Source organism: Mytilus edulis, chromosome 9 (assembly GCF_963676685.1).
Source record: "Mytilus edulis chromosome 9, xbMytEdul2.2, whole genome shotgun sequence".
Classification (NCBI taxonomy): domain Eukaryota; kingdom Metazoa; phylum Mollusca; class Bivalvia; order Mytilida; family Mytilidae; genus Mytilus; species Mytilus edulis.
In genome coordinates, this window is record NC_092352.1 from 64691232 (window position 1) to 64713923 (window position 22692).

General features: G+C 32.4%; 1 protein-coding gene across 1 annotated transcript in view; it reads right to left on the reverse strand.

The window, feature by feature from the left end:
* Positions 1–22692, reverse strand: part of LOC139488815 (integrator complex subunit 10-like) — a 195579-nt gene that overhangs the window by 51734 nt on the left and 121153 nt on the right. Inside the window, exons 10-11 of the mRNA XM_071274746.1 lie at positions 21423–21562; positions 10296–10378 (exon numbers count right to left, since the gene is read on the reverse strand). Coding sequence (XP_071130847.1) covers positions 10296–10378; positions 21423–21562 — 223 coding nt within the window. The remainder of the gene's footprint in view (positions 1–10295; positions 10379–21422; positions 21563–22692) is intronic.

Below are 22692 nucleotides of genomic sequence, written 5' to 3' on the forward strand. Positions count from 1 at the left end.
ATTCTTCAATAATTTACCAAAAAATAAAATAAAAAATAATTTCACAAATATCATCTTTAAACTTATCTGCAATTATTTTCAAAATAACTAATATTAAATGAATTTCAAACTGTATTTATACTTTCCTACAGAGCTTATTATTGAAACATAAAATATTCAAATAAATATGTCACACCAATGATAAATTTTTAATATTTAATTTAAATGATTAGGTTATACATGTATAGAAATCAAATATTATTCAAAATATTTAATAATGAACAGTAAATATCTATATCTTGGGTCAAGTCAGACTCTTCATACAAGCTTGATCCAGCTCTTGATTACCTGTGCATGTTATTCAATACTGTGCAATTGACCAGTTATGGTTAAATAAATGGAGAATGTGTCCCCATGGACACAGATGATGCCCTGCTTGCATACAACATTATAAAGGGACAAAACTAAAGAATGATAAAAGCGACACTACCTAAATTTGTACTTGATTTGAGTTTTGTGGTAAGTATTGTGTATACAGTATAGGTTTCATAATGTTTGGTTGAAGCAAACTTAGGAAACAGAATGGAAACAAAAATTTTGCAATTTTTCCATTTATAAAGGGGTATAACTATAGAATGGTTAGAGTGACCCCACCAAAATTCAAACTTGATCTGTAATTTGTTGTTATAACAAAGTGTATAAGTTTCATATAAATTTAGTTGAGGCAAACTTTATTATATTCTTCCTCATATGGATGGTCAACCAGTGGGACATGTATACATGTATAGAAATCATATATTTGATTTCTATACATGTAGACACAGTTAGTAAAAAATTTAATGGGGCGAATTTTACTGGAAAATCATCCTTTACCTAATATCAAGAAATGATGGAAATTGATATTGTTTTTCATTTCTCAGTCTGAGATTTTGACTTTAAAACATTATCCAAAACATTAGCAATTCTTTTAGCAATAGCTGCTACGAAAAGATCTGAAATAACTAGAATGAATGGGATAAGTTTCAGCTACCAGGAACTGTATATAAAAAATAAAATGCTTTGATGAGCGCAGCCTGACACGACCGCAGAGGTTGAACCCTGAACAGTTAGGGAAAATTTGGACACAATATTCAAGCTTGATACTAGCTGAATTTGGATTGTGATCAAATTTTTGACATAATATAGGTTTCTGACACAAAATAAATGGGGTCAAAGATCTTACAAATCTATTGTGCAATACTGTGCAATCGAAAATTTCTTCTTGAAACTTTTCAAATATTTCAAAATTTGAAAAATTAAAAAAAAAAAATATGAATCCCCTCAATAAATTGGGGAAAAAAATCCCACCAAACCCCAACGTTTTGAAACCCCCCTTGGAGCAATAACCCCAAAACTCAATCCCAGACTTTCCTTTGTAATATGGATCCTTGTAGTACAATTTCAGAGAGATCCATACACTTAAAGGGAAAATTCAAAAAAAAAATTTAAATTTGATGTTATGTTAATCCTAAATAAATAAGCATTTTCCCAAATTATTAAAAGTTTATTCATCTATTCACCTAGGCCTCCTAAATGAACAAAGATTATTTGTTTTTACAGGATGATATTGAAACCTTATACATTATATGCTATTCAGGTCTCAGACAGGGTATATAAGCCCTAAGCCGGGAATGTCATAGTATATAATCTATCTATATAACCCTATCTGAGACCTGAATTACACATACATTACAGATTACAGTAACCCCTGACTTAATGTTATTTTCCAGTGCAGGTATTTGTTGAACATTCTCAATGCAGCATGCCTATTCATCACATGTATATTGTTTCTTTAATATTTTGAGTAATCCATTTAAATGCACCTTTTTTATCTTGACAATTTCTTTTCCGTTAAAAAATAGTTTCAATAAAGTTTTTAGATATCATATTTTGTGCTTGTATGTGTGTGTGGCTTTGTTTTTTACAACAAATATATTAAACAAGAATGTGTCCAAAGTACACGGATGCCCCACTCGCACTATCCTTTTGCATGTTCCATGTACCGTGAAATTGGGTAATAATCTAATTTGGCATTAAAATTAGAAAGATTATACTATAGGGAACATATGTTCTAAGTTTCAAGTTGATTGGACTTAAATTTCATCAAAAACTACCTTGACCAAAAACTTTAACCTGAAACTTCCACTTTCATTTTCTATGTTCAGTGGACCGTGAAATTGAAGTCAAAAGTCTAATTTGGCTTTAAAATTAGAAAGATCATATCATAAGCAACAAGTTTACTAAGTGTCAAGTTGATTGGACTTCAGCTTCATCAAAAACTATCTTGACCAAAAACTTTAACCTGAACGAACAGACGCACAAGACAGACGAACGGAACCACAGACAAACAATCGGAGCCACAGACCAGAAAACATAATGCCCCTCTACTATCGTAGGTGGGCATAAAAACCCAACTTGATATGTTCGTCATACATGAAGGATTTTCTAATTTTCTGTGAACATAATTTTATCGTGTATGTAATAATTTATAATAACACTGTTAACATTAAATTTTTAAAGTATTAAAAGTGTAAATTGCATGATTTTGTATTAAAAATGTATTATTGACTGAAGCACGTCATTATTTTCCCTCTGTGAGCCTCTGACATTCCTTATTGTTCTGTATAGCTTTTGACTACATCACATAGTAACCCCTGTTATGATAACGTTTTTGAGGTTCCAATTGGGGATAAAAACATTGTATATACCCGGCAGTTTCCTGAATAAATACTGACATCTCTGTGTTGTTATCCAATCAAAAACCTCGACACATTTGTAATCCGTAATATAAACTATTATTATCAAACAACATATATGTAAAATTGTGAAAGGAAATGGGGAATGTGTCAAAGCGACAACAACCCGACCATAGAACAGACAACAGCCGAAGGCCACCAATGGGTCTTCAATGTAGCGAGAAACTCCCGCACCCGTAGGCGTCCTTCAGCTGGTCCCTTAAAAAATATGTATACTAGTACAGTGATAATGGACGTCATACTAAACTCTGAATTATACAAAAGAAACTAAAATTAACCAGATGCTCCGCAGGGCGCAGCTTTATACGACCGCAGAGGTTAACCCTGAGCGGTTGGGGCAAGTATGGACACAACATTCAAGCTGGATACAGCTCTAAATTTGGATTGTGATTAAATAGTTGACACAGCATAGGTTTCTGACACAGAATGAATGTGGTCTAATGAACTTAAAAATTTTTTTTTGCCTTTGAGCAATTCACTTTGCTGTTGAATATTAATCCTCTCAAAAAAATGTTTGAAGAAATTTTCTTTTTATTTATGAAATCTGAAATGAGAAAAATTTACCCCCCCCCCCCTTTTTTTTCACATCCCTCTTTCCCTTTTTCCAAAACTGATCTCAATTCAAATTTCTAATGGAGTTTGCAACAATGAGGGTGGTAAAGGTTTTTTTTTGTGCAACATGATCGCCGTTTTTTATTTCATGTTCAGTCGTGCAAGACGAGTGCCTCGTTCAACATGTTCTGCTTATTTAATTTAACGTGCATCGTGATTTTCAAAGTCTTATTTTGCGCACTCGGAATTTTATTTGAAAATTCAAACACTTGGCAGGGATCGTCAAGAAATACTTTTTAAAAAGCCGTAAACCAATTAAATCATAAATGTGTATACTAAATTGGGAATATCAAGTAAAACAAAGAGTTAATATATACAAAAAGACAGTGATTCAGTCACAAAAGGTTCACATAAAAGTATTTATTTTTCGTGCAACGTTCATTACAGAAATTATTTCACGTTCAACGTGAAATTATGTCTTATTTCACATTTTTTCCGTGCAAGCACCCCTCCTTTACCACCCTCAACAATAACTACTCATTTAAATACATCATAAAATATTAAAATGTAACAAAAGGTGCTTGTTATCACTGAATGGTAAAGATTGTTTTAATTTATCAGTTGGTAGTAAAAGTGAATATACATTGTATATTGTATAAAACAATGATTTAAGTTGACTCAACTACTATTCTGGACAAAGAAAGATAACTCCAATCAATTGAAAATTTCTTGCTATTGCACAATATTATGCAATAAGATATTTCTGGCTATTGCGCAATACTGTGCAATTGAAAATATTTGCTATTGCACACAAGGCTTCCAAAATTTCCTGACGACAGCCATACATTTTCAAAGAAAGATTTTTGACGGTCAATGATCAGCTGGATACTTAAATGTAACTGAGGGGATGCATAAGATATTTGTGTCCAAGTAATTAGAAGTGTTATATGCAATAAAATTATTTATAACTGTTTTGTTGTCTTCATTCTAAAAATAAATAAAATATTATCCTCGGTATTGTGTCATTTTTCTGTGTATAGGGAGTCATCATTGAATCAGTCAGCGTCAGTACCTGACTTTTCTCATGTTTTCGTTTTTGTTTGTGTTTAAATAATCTATCTTCTCTCTGTGAGTACTCTACACTTGTTAACTTGTTAATTAAGGCCATATTATTTTAAACTGTTGATGACAACTGGCTTTAATTGTAGTACAGCTTGATACATGTGATACTTTTCTTTTTGTGTATTGATTACCTGACCACGTGACCTTTACAACTGATGCGGTATTTATAGATAACATTGAGGAGGCCCAATGAAGGATATTGTTTTAAACCTTGTACTGAACAGTGATAACATTTTTTGTTGTACAATTTTCAAACCCGATTTAGAAAATAAGGAATAAATAAAAACATACTCAGTTCAGTTGGTAGATAATTTAATGAATAACAACATGATATGTTATGTAAGCATATAACAACAATAATAGCACAATGTTGACAAACACAAGCAATCAGCCAGATCAGTTGACTCGTCAATCATAATTCCCACGGCGGGACAAACTTTACATCGGACATCACCTCTTGCTCTATACTATTGGAAATTGTCTGAATAAATTCAGCCCCAAACGGACATTTTTAATTATAGATAGTTGGTCAAAATTGAAATGACCGTTTTATGAAAAATGCCTTGAATAACAAAAAGTGGCAAACCAATTCGATTTGACCGTTTGAGGCTGAGAGCAGCCGGACTTTTTATGAAAGTTTCGGTCATGACCGGAATATATGACCGTTTTGGAAGCCTTGATTGCACAATACTGTGCAATTGAAAATTATTGCTATTGCACAATACTGTGCAATTGAAGATTTCTTGCTATTGCTGAATACAGTGCAATTGAAAATTTCTTGCTATTGCACAATACTTAATATAATAATTTTGGATCCTGATTCGAACCAACTTGAAAACTGGGCCCATAAACAAAAATCTAAGTACATGTTTAGATTCAGCATATCAAAAAAGCCCAAGAATTCAATTTTTGTTAAAATCAAATTTAGTTTAATTTTGGACCCTTTGGACTTTAATGTAGACCAATTTGAAAACGGGACCAAAAAATAAGAATCTACATACACAGTTAGATTTGGCATATCAAAGAACTCCAATTATTCAATTTTTGATGAAATCAAACAAAGTTCAATTTTGGACCCCCATTTGGACCAACTTGAAAACTGGGCCAATAATCAAAAATCTAAGTACATTTTTAGATTCAACATATTAATAAACCCCAAGGATTCAATTTTTGTCAAAATCAAACTAAGTTTAATTTTGGACCCTTTGGACCTTAATGTAGACCAATTTGAAAACGGGACCAAAAATTAAGAATCTACATACACAGTTAGATTTAGCATATCAAAGAACCCCAATTATTCAATTTTTGATGAAATCAAACAAAGTTCAATTTTGGACCCTTTTGGGACCCTTATTCCTAAACTGTTGGGTCCAAAACTCCCAAAATCAATCCCAACCTTCCTTTTATGGTCAAATATAACCTTGTGTTTAAATTTCATAGATTTCTATATACTTATACTTAAGTTATGGTGCAAAAACCAAGAACAATGCTTATTTGGGCCCCTTTTTGGCCCCTAATTCCTAAACTGTTAGGACCTCAACTCCCAAAATCAATCCAAACCTTCATTTTGTGGTCATAAACCTTGTGTCAAAATTTCATTGATTTCTATTCACTTAAACTAAAGTTATAGTGCGAAAACCAAGAAAATGCTTATTTGGGCCCTTTTTGGCCCCTAATTCCTAAAATATTCGGACCAAAACTACCAAAATCAATCCCAACCTTCCTTTTGTGGTCATAAACCTTGTGTCAAAATTTCATCGATTTCTATTCACTTTTACTAAAGTTAGAGTGCGAAAACTAAAAGTATTCGGACAACGACGACGATGCCAACTTGATAGCAATATACAACGAAAAATTAAAATTTTTGCGGTTGTATTTAAAAATCATACAACAAAGGCCAGAGGCTCCTGACTTGGGACAGGCGCAAAATTGTGGCGGGGTTAAACATGTTTATGAGATCTTAACCCTCCCCTATACCTCTAGCCAATGTAGAAAAAGTAAACGCATAACAATATGTATGTATAAAAAATAGTAAAGATAAGGTAGCTGGGATTAATTGGACAAACAAACCAGTCAAAGCATTGGGAATATATTTTGGTCATAACAGAGAAGAATGTGAAAAATTAAACTGGGAGAATAAAATTGAGAAAATGAATAAACTATTTCATTTATGGGGGAAACGTAATTTAACTTTAATCGGGAAAATTCTTATTATAAAAACATTAGTTTTACCACTTTTTACATTTTTGGCAAGTGCCTGTACAGTTCCGGAGAAATTCAGAAAAGACATAGAAAGTAAATGTTATAAATACATCTGGGATGGTAAACCAAATAAGGTTAAAAGAAATACCATGATAAAGTCAAACGAAGAAGGGGGGTTACAAATGATCGACATACAAAGTTATTTTATGTCTCTAAAAGCATCTTGGGTAAGTAAACTAATTAGTAATGATATTTCAAACTGGAAGTTGATTCCATTAAAATATCTCAGCGTGGTTGGTATTAATCGGTTAATTTTTAAGATGAATTTTGAAAAGAAGAAAATTCTGGACTATATCAAACATATCCCTGAATTTTATAGAGAAGTATTTAAATGTTGGGTAATATCAGGCGGTGGACAAACAAAAAAACCTACCAACTTCACAGAAGTAAGGAAACAGGTAATTTGGGGGAACAAACAGATTAATTTTAAAAATAAAACTATTATTTTTGAAAATTGGATTAAGAGTAACTTGATATTTGTCAATGATATTATAGACGACACTGGCAATATATCTCAACATTTTATTTTGGATAAATTAGAATGCAAGATTAATTGGATTGCAGAAATAAATATTTTAAAAAAAGCCATTCCAAAAGACTGGCTTCAGATGTTACAGTCTGAGAGTTCTATTAAAAGTATTGTAAATATTCCTAGACAGAAACTAATCTGGAAAGGTAATTACATTGAGGCTTCAAATTTTTCAACAAATATATTATATAATAGATATAGGAAGATGTGGTGTGAGTGCCAATGAGACAACTCTCCATACAAATAACAATTTAAAAAGTAAACCATTATAGGTTAAAGTACGGCCTTCAACACGGAGCCTTAGCTCACACCGAACAACAAGCTATAAAGGGCCCCAAAATTACTAGTGTAAAACCATTCAAACGGGAAAACCAACGGTCTAATCTATATAAACAAAACGAGAAACGAGAAACACGTATATATTACATAAACAAACGACAACTACTGTACATCAGATTCCTGACTTAGGACAGGTGCAAACATTTGCAGCGGGATTAAACGTTTTAATGGATCCAAACCTTCTCCCTTTTTCTGAAACAATAGCATAACATCACAACAAAGAAAAACACGATAAATACAATATAAGTCAATTTGTAAAGATAAAACTGAACCATCAATTGGTGTAAGCAAATGGATGCGTATTTTACAAACTAATGAAAACCTTAGTATTAACCAACTATATGTTTTCATGTTTCATTATTTAGAAGAAAATAAGTTAAAAATATATAGATGGAAACTTTTACAATTCATATTACCAACAAAACAATTATTGTTTAAATGGAAACAGACGAATGACAATCTATGTAATGTATGTAACGAAGAAGAAGATTACAACCACTTTTTTATTTCTTGTCGATTTTTAGAAAAATTTTGGAAAAGTATTCATGAGTTAATGATAAAATCAAATTTAAATTTTAGAGTATCATTAAAGCAATTAGTCTTTGGATATAAAATTTTTGACAAAAATTATTTTGGTCTGAATTATTTCCTAACAATCTTAGGTTTTTCCATATACAAATCATATTATGTATCTAATCAGAAATTGACAAAGGTAAATGTTTATCAAATTTTTGTTCGAGAATACATAAAAAGATACAACGAAAACAGAACAATGAAACTTAATCCATTACTAAAGTCACTAAAAAGAAGTTTAGACGATTGATAGAATAAAACATAATGTATTAAAATGTTGTATAATTGTATTTCAAGAAATTTATACATATTATTATAATATATACATATATACCAGCAGCTGATTGCTAACCTGGGCAATCGGTGGAATATTACAGGATGCATCAAGAAAAGCTTGGTTTCTTGGTAACAATGTAACAAGCATATTTGATGAATAAATATATAATGTTGTTAATAAAAAAAAAAAAAAAAAAAAAAAACAATATGTACCCTGCTTAAACCCAAAGTCAATCCCAGCCTTCCCTTTGTGATATGGAACCTTGTGGTATAATGTCAGAGAGATCCAAACACTTACACACAAGTTATTGTCTGGAAACTAGAAAAATGCTTGTTTTGACCCCTTATTGTTGGACCTTTATTCCTAAACTGTTGGCCTCATTACCCCTCAAATAAATCCCAACCTTCTACTTGTGGTTTTAAACATTGTGGTAAAATTTCAGAGCAATTGAAATACTGATACACAAGTTATTATCCTGAAACTAGAAAAATATGTGTTTTGGGCCCCTTTTGAGCCCCTTATTCCTAAACAGTTAAGACCATCATCCCCAAGCTGATAGGTCAAATGCTTTAACTTTTTAAAAATCAGACCATCTCTGGAGGATAGTGAACAGTTTTTCAAAGAAAGTTCAGAGTTTGCCTTCTCTTAGTAATTATGATTAACGCTTTGTACATGCAGTGTTATATCTTATGAGTTTTTCTGACATATAATTCTTTTTATTAATCATATATAAAATAAAAGGAAGTTTGTACCATCACAGGCAGCAGAATTATTACATTTCTTTTTTCAATTATCAATAGTAAACAGTTTTCATTGGTTATTATTGTTTTTGGTAAATGTTACTGGTTACATCTTCTGATATCAGACTCGGACTTCTCTTGAACTGAATTTTAATGTGCTTATTGTTATGCCTTTACTTTTCTACATTGGCTAGAGGTATAGGGGGAGGGTTGAGATCTCATAAACATGTTTAACCCCGCCACATTTTTGCGCCTGTCCCAAGTCAGGAGCCTCTGGCCTTTGTTAGTCTTGTATTATTTTAATTTTAGTTTCTTGTGTACAATTTGGAAATTAGTATGCCGTTCATTATCACTGAACTAGTATATATTTGTTTAGGGGCCAGCTGAAGGACACCTCCAGGTGCGGGAATTTCTCGCTACATTGAACACCTGTTGGTGACCTTCTGCTGTTGTTTTTTTCTATGGTCAGGTTGTTGTCTCTTTGGCACATTCCCCATTTCCATTCTCAATTTTACGTATGATGATGAGTATAGAGGATTCTTATACTGAAGTAGTTCTGTTTTGCAATTGAAAGCAGGTATACAAGTCACAAGCACATTTATATAGTACACATGTCAGCTGTTTTTCTCACCTGAGTGATTTTACTTAAAACAGCTTGATTAGAGTTCAGAAATGAAGGCAATTGCAATGTTACATCTCAATCATTTTCTTCGTATAATCTATATTCATATTCGACGATTCACATCCTCATGAAATCTACAATTTTATTTTATTTCCTAGCGAGCAACACACATGCAAATCCCTCTCTGGCGTTGTTTAAAATACATCTGTTGTTGCAATTTCAATTGTGACGTCAACCACATGCAGCTGATGTTCTATTGGAATTACAACATGGTTTTGTTTGCAAAGCAAAAGATGAAAGTCATTAGAATATACTAATATAAGGCTAAAAACATTGCTCTTATCATTTCTAGGTTTCTGACACATGTCATTTGTTGTATTGGATCTGAGTATTGTCAGTAAAACTTAAAGCTAAAGAACAGGCAGAAACCCTCTGTATAGTTACTGAACAATAAAATACATGTACCAAGGTATAACCTTATGAGGCATAATAGGTTTCAATATACCTGAAATAACAACATGTCTGTTTGGAAATGGGACATCCATGTCCATGTCTCTAATTTCCACGCTTTACACAAGACTTGGAATTCTGAAACACAAAAAACACAGGTTGTCTATGGTATTTTCTTTTAAGGTGTAACATATGATATGGTAAAAATTAATTGTAGCGCTCGATCTTTAAATAAAAAAGAGGCCCATGTAAGCCTGATATCTCTCACCTGTAATTTCAGTTTCAGGCATTTGACTTATTTGTAAATCTTACTTTGCTGAACAATTTTGTCATTTACACTTTCTCTCTTTCTATAATAATATTAAAAATAAAAATTAACCCAAAACTGTAAAATTTCCTAAAAAATAACTTTTTCTGGACAGTAACTCAACAATAAGTTGTCCTATAATTGGTCTGAAGATTAGTTGACAGTTAGATCTAATAAAATTGAGAATGAAAATGGGGAATATGTCAAAGAGAATTTGACTTTCATGTGTCACGCTTACTTAAAATTGGCAATCCCGCATCACGCTTATACCTCAATGAGACCCACACCAATGGGTCCTCAACACACCGAGAAAATCCAGGTGGGCCTCAGCTAGATGAATTTCTCATCTTTGATTTATAACAATGTAAAACACTATCCTAATTAAAATAAGTCTTAAATATACAATTTACAGGGCATGGGCTCAATAATATATGTAGCTTTCATTTTGTGTGTATTTCAGTCCCCATCTAATTAAATTGAGTTGAACTCCAAAGACCTCTGAAGGTCATATAAGCAATATAAAAATAAATAAAGATATAAGTAGATACATGTAGCAAACTTGTGCAATTGGATTTTTCTTGGTCAGTTGAATTTAATATTATAGATTAACTAGAGGCTCTCAAGAGCCTGTGTTGCTCACCTGTATTTACTTTGTTTTTGGAAATAATGTATCAAATCATAATAATTAGTATGAGATACCCCAATGATGATTGATAATTTGGCCCAATAGTTAAATTAAAAGAAGGTCATCCCAGTGTAGTCTTACAATATTTAATGAAGACCCTTTATCATTTTTTAAATAAGTGTTCAAGTTGTGACCATTTGAAAAAGTTATAAAAGAAATTTTGGGGTTTACAATTTTTTCTTCTCAAGGCACAACAACACAACATGTGAAAATTTTTGGAAGAAGTTTTACCGCCTGATCAAAAAAATTAAATTAGTATAACATTCAAAAGGAAGATTGGAATACAGTTTATGAAATTGACAAAAGGAAATGTAAATTTCAAACATCCTGGAGAAAGATTGTGATTGCTTAAATTATATAGTCCATCACAATGTACTGAATTGTATAACAAGTGAAAAATTTGCAGTGACAGACCTAGATAAGAAATGTATTTTTAAAACAGTATCTTCAAATTTTAAGTTAGATTCTGTACTTGCTCATGAACAATCAGAACAGCACAATAAAACTACAATAATAAAGGAGAGAACCAGTAGATTTTTCAGTACACTAGTCCAGCTGGCCAGTACACAAAAAATGTAAAATACCACCCCTGGTCATGGGACACATTTTTCAAACTAGATACCCTTGTAGAAAAGTTTGGTAAAACTTGACCTAGTAATTTCAGAAAAAAAGTTAACAGACCATAATGACGGAGACTGAAGATGGACGCCAAGTGATGAGAAAAGCTCACTTGGCCCATTGGGCGGGGTGAGCTTAAAACTTATATTTTTTCCAAATGAAGCGCATTTTGATATTTGATAAATTATAACTAGAGGCTCTAAAGAGCCTGTGTCGCTCACCTTGGTCTATGTGAATATTAAACAAAGGAAGCAGATGGATTCATGACAAAATTGTGTTTTGGTGATGGTGATGTGTTTGTACGTCTTACTTTACTGAACATTCTTGTTGCTAACAGTTATCTATAATGAACTTGGCCCAGTAGTTTCAGTGGAAAATGTAAGTAAAAATTTACAAATTTTATAAAAATTGTTAAAAATTGACTATAAAGGACAATAACTCCTTAGGGGGTCAATTGACCATTTCAGTCATGTTTGACTTATTTGTAAATCTTACTTTGCTGTACAATATTGCTGTTTAAAGTTTATCTCTGTCTATAATAATATTCAAGATAATAACCAAAAACAGTAAAATTTCCTTAAAATTACCAATTTAGGGGCAGCAACCCAACAACGGGTTGTCCGATTCATCTGAAAATTTGTTCCCTTATCAAACATAAAATAGATACTGCAGGGGCAGCACCAACAAGGCAACCTTTGAGACGTACACCTAAATATTTTGAAGGAGAGGAAGAGGCATATTTGAAAGACCAATTGGAAAGGGGGGTCATTCAACCTTCTTCATCAGCCTGGAGGTCAAATATTTGTTTAGTTCGTAAGAAGGATGGGTCGGTAAGGTGGTGTATAGATTACAGAAAATTGAATGAGTCGCCTATCAAGGATGCCTACCCGATTCCTAATATATCTATGTGCTTAGATTGTCTAGCGGGCGCTAGCATATTTTCAGTCATGGACCTTCAGTCTGGTTATTGGCAATTGGAAATGGTGCCAGAAGATCGACATAAGACTGCATTTATTACAAAATACGGTCTTTTGAGTATACTAAAATGCCTTTTGGATTGTGTAATGCTCCTTCAACTTTTCAAAGATGTATGGAGTTAATTTTTCGAGGAATGCAATGGAAAACCCTTTTGATTTATTTGGATGATATCATAATTTATAGTTCAAATTTAGAAGACCATTTTCATAAATTAGATGAAGTTCTGGGCAGATTACAAAATGTTGGTTTAAAACTTAAACCTTCTAAGTGTGAGTTCATTAAAGATCAAGTTCTTTATTAAGGCCATACTGTTAGTAAAAATGGCATTAGTCCGAATCCAAAAATTGTTGAATCAGTTAGTAAATGGCAGGTTCCAAATTCAGTCAAGGAAGTCCAGCAATTTTTGGGTCTTTGTAATTACTATCGACAATTTGTTCACAAGTTTAGTGAAATAGCATCTCCTTTGAGTAGACTAACTAGGAAAGATGTTCCTTTTAATTGGTCAAGTGAATGTCAAAGTTCATTTGAAATATTACGCAAAGCTTTGTGTGAAGCTCCAATTTTAGCATATCCATTACCAGAAGGTCAGTTTATTTTGGATACTGATGCATCTAATATTGGAATTGGGTCAGTACTTTCTCAAATTCAAAATGCAAAGGAAAAGGTGATTGCCTATGGGTCCAAAAAATTAGATAAACCACAACAAAGGTATAGCGTGACCAGACGAGAACTTTTAACAGTCATAACATTCATACATCAGTTTCGCCATTACTTAGTTGGTCGAAAATTTTTGCTAAGGTCTGACCATGCATCCTTGAGATGGTTGTTTAACTTTAAAGATCCACAGGGGCAGTTGGCTCGTTGGCTTGAGACCCTTTCCCAGTATATTTTTGATATTCAACACAGACCAGGAGTTAAACACCAAAATGCTGACTCGCTTTCACATCGTGAATATATTAAACAGGGAGTTAGAAATCCTGAATGTAAAAATTGCAAATCTATGGATGCTGATTGGGTAGATTTTAAAACTGATGTAGATAATGTCACTAATTTAAGTGATAACCCATTTGTTTCAAAAATTTGTGCTGTCACAAGAAGTCAAAATTCTAAGTTACCGGTAATTGATTCAAATTGGCTTAGTGGGTACACTACAAAAGAATTGGAAAATTTTCAAAAAGAAGATAGTGATTTAGGGCCTGTACATAAATGGTTAGATAATAATTGTAAACCAAACAGAGATGAAATTGCTTCATACAGTCCATCAACAAGAAAATATTGGTTAAATTATGATCTTTTGATTACAAAAAATAATGTATTGTATCAGAAAAGATTGCAACCAACTGGTGAAAGTTATCAGTTATTAGTTCCCAAAGTCTTGAGGAAAGAAGTAATGACAAGTTGTCATAATACTATGTATTCTGCACATTTTGGTGTAAATAAAACTAAGGACAAAATTAAAAACTGTTTCCACTGGTACAAGATGGGAGAGGATATCCAATCACATGTAAACACTTGTTCTGTTTGCAATCGATTTAAGGCTTTAAATAGAAAACCTAAAGCGTCTTTACAGAGTTACACTGTGGGTTATCCATTGGACCGCGTTGCAATTGATGTTATTGGTCCTTTACCCCATACCCGTCAAAATAATAAATTTATATTAGTTATTGGAGACCATTTTACTAGATGGATGGAGGCGTTCCCACTTCCACACCAGCAAGCTGAAAAGGTTGCTGAAAAGCTTGTCCATGAATTTATTTCCCGTTTTGATATTCCTTTGGAACTCCACTCCGATCAAGGGAGAAATTTTGAGAGTAAAATTTTTACAGAAGTTTGTAAATTATTGGAAATACATAAGACAAGATCTACGTCCTATAGACCTTGCTCTAATGGCATCATAGAGAGATTTAATGCCACGCTTGAGGGAATGATTAGAAGTTTTGTTAATAAAAATGCTAATGATTGGGATTTACATATTGGTATTTTAATGGCAGCCTATAGAAGTACTGTACATCCAGCTACAGGTTATTCCCCTAACATGTTAATGCTAGGCAGGGAGATTACTTTACCCCATCAAATTATATTCCCTTTTCCAAATTGTAATGAATCAATGGAAGTTGAGACTTATGTGTCCAAGATGAGGTCAAAATTGGAGGAAATTTACCAATTAGCACGTGAACATCTCCGTTCATCTGCTGTACGACAGAAAAAAGATTACGACAGCCGTATATCCCAAAATAAATTTTGTAAAGGATCACTTGTTTACAAATTTAATAACATATTTAAATAAACAGCTGCGCCATGAGCGCATGATACGCCCGACGTCTTGTGTGGAAGTTTTATGCAATAATCATAAATAGTTTCTGAGGAAGTTTTAAGCAATAACCATTTATTGTTTTTGAGACACAGCTGGACATGTGAAACGCCCCCCCCCCCCCCCCCCCCCCCACCCCCTGTTTTTTTTTTACAAATATCACTAAAATAAAATTTTGAATCAAACCAAAAAGTATGCAGTATGCAGATCTTTCAATTAGTATAACAAAGAAGTGTGTACAGTTTCAAGCAAATATCATAAATTGTTTTTGAGATACGGCGGGACATGTAAAAAAAACCCTCCCCTTTTTTACAAAATACTCAATAACTCAAAAATAAAATTTTGAGTCATCACCAAAAAGTATACAGATCTTTAGATTAATATAACAAAGAAGTGTGTAAAGTTTTAAGCAATAATAATAAATCGTTTTTGAGATACAGCACGACATGTAAAAAAAACCTCCCCCTTTTTTACAAAATACTCAATAACTCAAAAATGAAATTTTGAATCATCACCAAAAAGTATACAGAGTGGACAAGTTTGATTCAGAGGAAGAGAAAGAAAATGAGATGCCTCAGGAAAAAGCTAAAAGGATATGTAGTCAAAAAATTGTTTTAGACAATATCTTCATTTTTATTTAAATGTCATATTTATGCATTTGTTACTGTTGTTGACAAAATTGGTTTCCGTAATCTTTACAAAAATTAGAAAATTAATTTTAAGATAATCTATAGATATTGAATGAAATTAGGTTTCATTTGGAGCTGTAATAATTTACCTTTTTTATAGATTCCTAATTTTGAATACCAATTTTGTCTTTATTTTGTCAAATATTTTAGTGTTTTAAAGGAGGTGAAGTCCTCAAACACTTTTCATTGTTATTGTGTATATATAGATTTCATGTGATGCTTAAAGGAGAAGAAGTACTCAGCGTCAAACCTATTCAATGATATGTGGGGTTTTTTTTTTATTGATATTATTATGTTCAATAAGCATACTATTCTAATTTTTGTTAATTGAGTTATAGAATTTTGGGGACGAAATGTATTCTTCAAGGGGGGTAGTGTTGTGAAACTGAAATGGTATTTGGTTAAACCTCGATCTTTAATAATGATTTCTCAGGAAATCTCATTCCTTAAGTATTATTTCTGTTTGCCCAATTTGTGTAAAGGTATGACAGACCTGGTAAAGCACATTTTAGTCTTGTTTAATTTATTAATCAACGTTTTCGGTAGAGTTTACTGTGTTGACACATTTTCCGCCAAACCGTAGTTCCATGTTTAGTGCAAGAGTTGTCGTTCTTTTCACAACAAAGAGGTTATTTCTGAAATACGGGATTTAATTCCGGGTGTGCTTATTGAAATATTGTTATTGTATAACTACTTATTGTATATAATTAATGGTCATGCATATTTGTCAGTGTAATGATCGCGTATACGAGATCCGCGAAATGTGAGTAATTACGGGAAATAGTCTGTGATAATGACATCTTGGTTGCGAACATAAACAACTTGGTAAGTTGAAAGTTAACTGTCCCAGAGATCGGATGTTTTTCATTCTCCTAACCTATTTATTTCACGTTTCGCATTGTGAATTTATATAAGAAGTAAAGTTAAGCTATTTTAGCATTTATTTACACATCTTCAGGTATTAATTGTGTAAAGAGACGGTGAATTCCGTTACACATTGTATTTGATGGTGGCGTTTTTGCCGTGAAACTATTTTAGCCCAACCCTGGCCTAAGTTTGGAATTGTTCATTTTATTATTGAAACGTATATTTATTGCAATTTGTTATTTTTGTCTAAACGCTGACATTATGCAGGTTCTTTGACTTGGTTTAAATTGTGTGAATTATATATTGACTTTGAAGAATTGAAATTAATATTCCTGCATAATAAATTATTTTATTTAGAACTCTTTGTTAATTTGCAGCCTTGTCTACTATTCCGCTCGGTAGTTACATTTTTACAACACTTTGCTGAACATTCCAGATAATAACCAAAAACAGTAAAATTTCCTTAAAATTACCAATTGGGGGACAGCACCCAACAACCAGTTATCCAATTCATCTGAAAATTTCCTGGCAGATAGATCTTGACCTGATAAACAATTTGACCCTTTGTCAGATTTGCTCTAAATGCTTTGGTTTTTGAGTTATAAGCCAAAAACTGCATTTTACCCCTATATTCTATTTTTAGCCATGGCGGCCATCTTGGTTGGTTGGCCGGGTCACCGGACACATTTTTTAAACTATATACCCCAATGATGATTGTGGCCAAGTTTGGTTTAATTTGGCTCAGTAGTTTCAGAGGAGAAGATTTTTGTAAAAGTTAACGACGACGCCGGACGCTGGACGCAAAGTGATGGGAAAAGCTCACTTGGGCCATTGGGCCAGGTGAGCTAAAAACAAAATTCCTGCATTCTTTATTGGTAAAAATAAACTCATCAAAGATACCAGACAAGGCAGCACTCGCACCCAAAAAGTGGAAAGGGATTAATATAAGTTGAACCAGATGCTCCGCAGGGCGCAGCTTTATACGACCGCAGAGGTTGAACCCTGAACGGTTGGGTCAAGTATGGACACAACATTCAAGCTGGATACAGCTCTAAATTTGGATTGTGATTAAATAGTTGACACAGCATAGGTTTCTGACACAGGATGAATGTGGTCTAATGAACTTAAAAAATTTTTTTGCCTTTGAGCAATTCACTATGCTGTTGAATATTAATCCTCTCAAAAAAATGTTTGAAGAAATTTTCCTTTTATTTATGAAATCTGAAATAAATAAAATTCACCCCCCCCCCCCCCCCATTTTTTTTTTCACATCCCCCTTTCCCTTTTTCCAAAACTGATCTCAATTCAAATTTCTAATGGAGTTTGCAACAACTACTCATTTAAATACATCATAAAATATTAAAATGTAACAAAAGGTGCTTGTTATCACTGAATGGTAAAGATTGTTTTAATTTATCAGTTGGTAGTAAAAGTGAATATACATTGTATATTGTATAAAACAATGATTTAAGTTGACTCAACTACTATTCTGGACAAAGAAAGATAACTCCAATCAATTGAAAATTTCTTGCTATTGCACAATATTGTGCAATTAGATGTTTCTGGCTATTGCGCAATACTGTGCAATTGAAAATATTTGCTATTGCACAATACTGTGCAATTGAAGATTTCTTGCTTTTGCCCAATACTGAGCAATTGAAAATTTCTTGCTATAGATTTCTTGCTATTGCTGAATACTGTGCAATTGAAAATTTCTTGCTATTGCACAATACTTAATATAATAATTTTGGATCCTGATTTGAACCAACTTGAAAACTGGGCCCATAAACAAAAATCTAAGTACATGTTTAGATTCAGCATATCAAAACAGCCCAAGAATTCAATTTTTGTTAAAATCAAATTTAGTTTAATTTTGGACCCTTTGGACTTTAATGTAGACCAATTTGAAAACAGGACCATAAATTAAGAATCTACATACACAGTTAGATTTGGCATATATCAAAGAACCCCAATTATTCAATTTTTGATGAAATAAAACAAAGTTTAAAATTGGACCCCGATTTGGACCAACTTGAAAACTGGGCCAATAATCAAAAATCTAATTACATTTTTAGATTCAACATATTAAAGAACCCCAAGGATTCAATTTTTGTTAAAATCAAACTAAGTTTAATTTTGGACCCTTTGGACCTTAATGTACACCAATTTGAAAACGGGATCAAAAATTAAGAATCTACATACACAGTTAGATTTAGCATATCAAAGAACCCCAATTATTCAATTTTTGATGAAATCAAACAAAGTTCAATTTTGGACCCTTTGGGCCCCTTATTCCTAAACTGTTGGGACCAAAACTCCCAAAATCAAACCCAACCTTCCTTTTATGGTCATAAACCTTGTGTTTAAATTTCACTAATTTCGATTTACTTCTACTAAAGTTATTGTGCGAAAACCAAGAATAATGCTTATTTTGGTCCTTTTTTGGCCCCTTATTCCTAAACTGTTGGAACCAAAACTCCCAAAATCAATCTCAACCTTTCTTTTGTGGTCATACACCTTGTGTTTAAATTTCACTGATTTCTATTTACTTATACTAAAGTTATTGTGCGAAAACCAAGAATAATGCTTATTTGGGCCCTTTTTTGGCCCCTAATTCCTAAACTGTTAGAACCAAAACTCCCAACTTGCGACGACAACGCAAGACGATGACGCAAGACGACAACGCAAGACGACGACGACGCCAACGTGATAACAATATACTACAAAAAATTAAAATTTTTGTGGTCGTATAAAAACTTGTTTCCCAATCCACTATAAATAAATATGTTTAAATTTAAATTAAATACCAGACTAATAATTGTGTATGCCAGATGCTCATTTTGTTATATGATATAGATATATTGGAATGACATATATGACCACAGCTTACAAAACTAGAGGCTGTGTCGCTCATCTTGGTTTATGTGCATATTAAAAAAATTACAGATGGATTCATGACAAAATTGTGTTTTAGTGATGGTGATGTGATGTGTTTCTAGATCTTTATTTACTCAAATTCTTGCTACTTACAATTTTCTCTATCTATAATAAACTTAGCACTTTCCTTACAGAGAAAAGTATTTTGTAAAAATTTACAAAAATTTACCAAATTAATGAAAATTGTTAAAAATTGACTATAAAGGGCAATAACTCCCTAAGGAGTCAATTGACCATTTTGGTCATGTTGACTTATTTATAGGTCTTACTTTGCTAAACATTATTGCTGTTTACAGTTTATCTCTATCTATAATAGTATTCTAGAGAATAACCAAAAATGGCGAAATTTCTTTAAAAATTACCAATTTGGGGACAGCACCCCAACAACCAGTTATCCAATTCATCTGAAAATTTCAGGGCAGATAGATCTTGACCTGATAAACAATTTTACCCCATGTCAGATTTGCTCTAAATACTTTGGTTTCAAAGATATAAGCCAAAATCTACATTTTACCCCTATGTTCTATTTTAAGCCATGGCGGCCATCTTGGTTGGTTGGCCAAGTCACCGTACACATTTTGTAAACTAGATACCCCAATGATGATTGTGGACAAGTTTGGTTAAGTTTGACCCAGTAGTTTCAGAGAAGAAGATTTTTGTAAAAATTAACAGACTACGACGACGACGGACGACAGACGCAAAGTGATGAGAAAAAGCATGAAATCTTTATACCTCTCTATATATAATCAGATAAATGCAACACTCCTTCAAATTAACCTCTCTATATCTGGTCAATTCAATACAACATTTCATCAAATTTACCTCTCTGTATCTGGTCAGTTAAATACAACACTTCATCAAATTTACTTCTCTGTATCTGGTCAGTTAAATACATTTCATCAAATTTTCTCCTCTATATCTGGTTAGTTAAATACAAAACTTCATCAAATTTACCTCTCTGTATCTGGTCAGTTTTAAAAATACAACACATCTTCAAATTTATCTCACTATATCTGGTCAGTTAAATACAACACATCTTCAAACTTACCTCTCTGAATCTGGTCAGTTAAATACAACACTTCATCAAATGAATCTCTTTGTATCTGGTCAGTTAAATACAACACTTCATCAAATGAATCTCTTTGTATCTGGTCAGTTAAATACGACACTTCATCAAATTTACCTCTCTGTATTTTGGCAGTTAAATACAACACATCTTCAAATTTACCTCTTTGTATCTGGTCAATTAAATACAACACTTCATCAAATTTACCTCTCTGTATCTGGTCAGTTAAATACAAAATTTCATCAAATTTACCTCTCTGTATCTGGTCAGTTAAATACAACATTTCATCAAATTTACCTCTCTGTATTTGGTCAGATAAATGCAACACTTCATAAAATTTACCCCTGTTTATCTGGTCAGTTAAATGCAACATTTCTATCAAATTTACCTATTTGTATCTGGTCAGATAAATACAACATTTCAAATAAATTTACCTCTCTGTATCGGGTCAGTTAAATACAACACTTCATCAAATTAATCTCTTTGTATCTTGTCAATCAAATACAACACTTAATTAATAAATACAACAGTTCATAACATTTACCTCTCTGTAACTCAGCTGTTGAATATAACAGTTCATAACATTTACCTCTCTGTAACTCAGCTGTTGAATATAACAGTTCATAACATTTACCTCTCTGTAACTCAGCTGTTGAATATAACAGTTCATAACATTTACCTCTCTGTAACTCAGCTGTTGAATATAACAGTTCATAACATTTACCTCTCTGTAACTCAGCTGTTGAATATAACAGTTCATAACATTTAAAAGCAGTAGTAAAGCACTGTGTAACTGTTTTAGACTTTGGCACACAAGGTGGTGAGATGATTGGTGGTGCTATCACTGATTTCAACTTCTTTGATCTGATTTAAAGAAAGTAAATTAAATCCATATGATTATCAAATTAGATAAAGTATGTACAAGAGACTACAATAACTTTATTTACCCTTTGTCATACTTAAAAATAAATGGAGAATGTGTCCATTGGACAAAAATGATGCCCTGGCTGCATAATAATGTTAATCAGGGACTTAACTCAAGAACTGTAAAAGAAACGCTATCCAAATTTGTTTTTCGGAGTTTTGTGGTAATAAGCATTGTGTACAAGTTTCAAAAGATTAGGTTAAGGCAAACTAAAGTTAAAGAACAGTTCCATTTGTAAAGGGGCAGAACTCCAGAACTGTAAAAGTGAACCTCCAAAATTTTAACCTTGATCTGTGTTTTGTGGTCATAAAGCATTGTGTATAAGTTTCAACACATTTGGTTGAGGCAAACTAAAGTGAACAGAAACAAAAAATTCAGCAATTATTCCATTAATAATGGGGCATAACTCTAGAACGGTAAATGTGATGTTCCCTAAATTCAAATTTGATTTGTGTTTTGTGGTAATAAGCTTTGTGTATGAGTTTCATAAAATTTGGTTGAAGCAAACTAAAGTAAGAAACGGAAACTAATTTTGGGATATACGTACATACATAAAGACAATGGTAAAACTTTATGCCCCCTCCACAACGGCCGGGGCATAAACAACTTTTTTTTTTATTTGCAGAAAATTAAAATTCTTAGTAATTTTATGCTTTGATTAAAACACTTTAAACATGTCTAATTCAATCTGTGTGGGCCAAAAAGAACATTGATTTGATCTTGACATTCTTAGTATCTTTGGTGTTTGATATTTTTCTGAGTTACCCTTCTCATTTTCAGTTATACTAAGCATTGCTTTTGATCTGTTTATTTCTTTATTCAAATTAAACTGGACCAACTAAAAGTGATTTTGGTAGACAACATAAAAGTTGTAGGCCATTTTTTTTTTTATTCAAGTTAAACTTGACATTATGTTTATTCCAGTTAAACCTGATCAACTGCAGGCCACTTTATTATATTTTATACATGACCAACATTAAACCACTCTCTTTATTCAAGTTTTAACATGACCAACATTAAACCACTCTCTTTATTAAAGTTTAAACATTACCAACATAAAACCACTCTC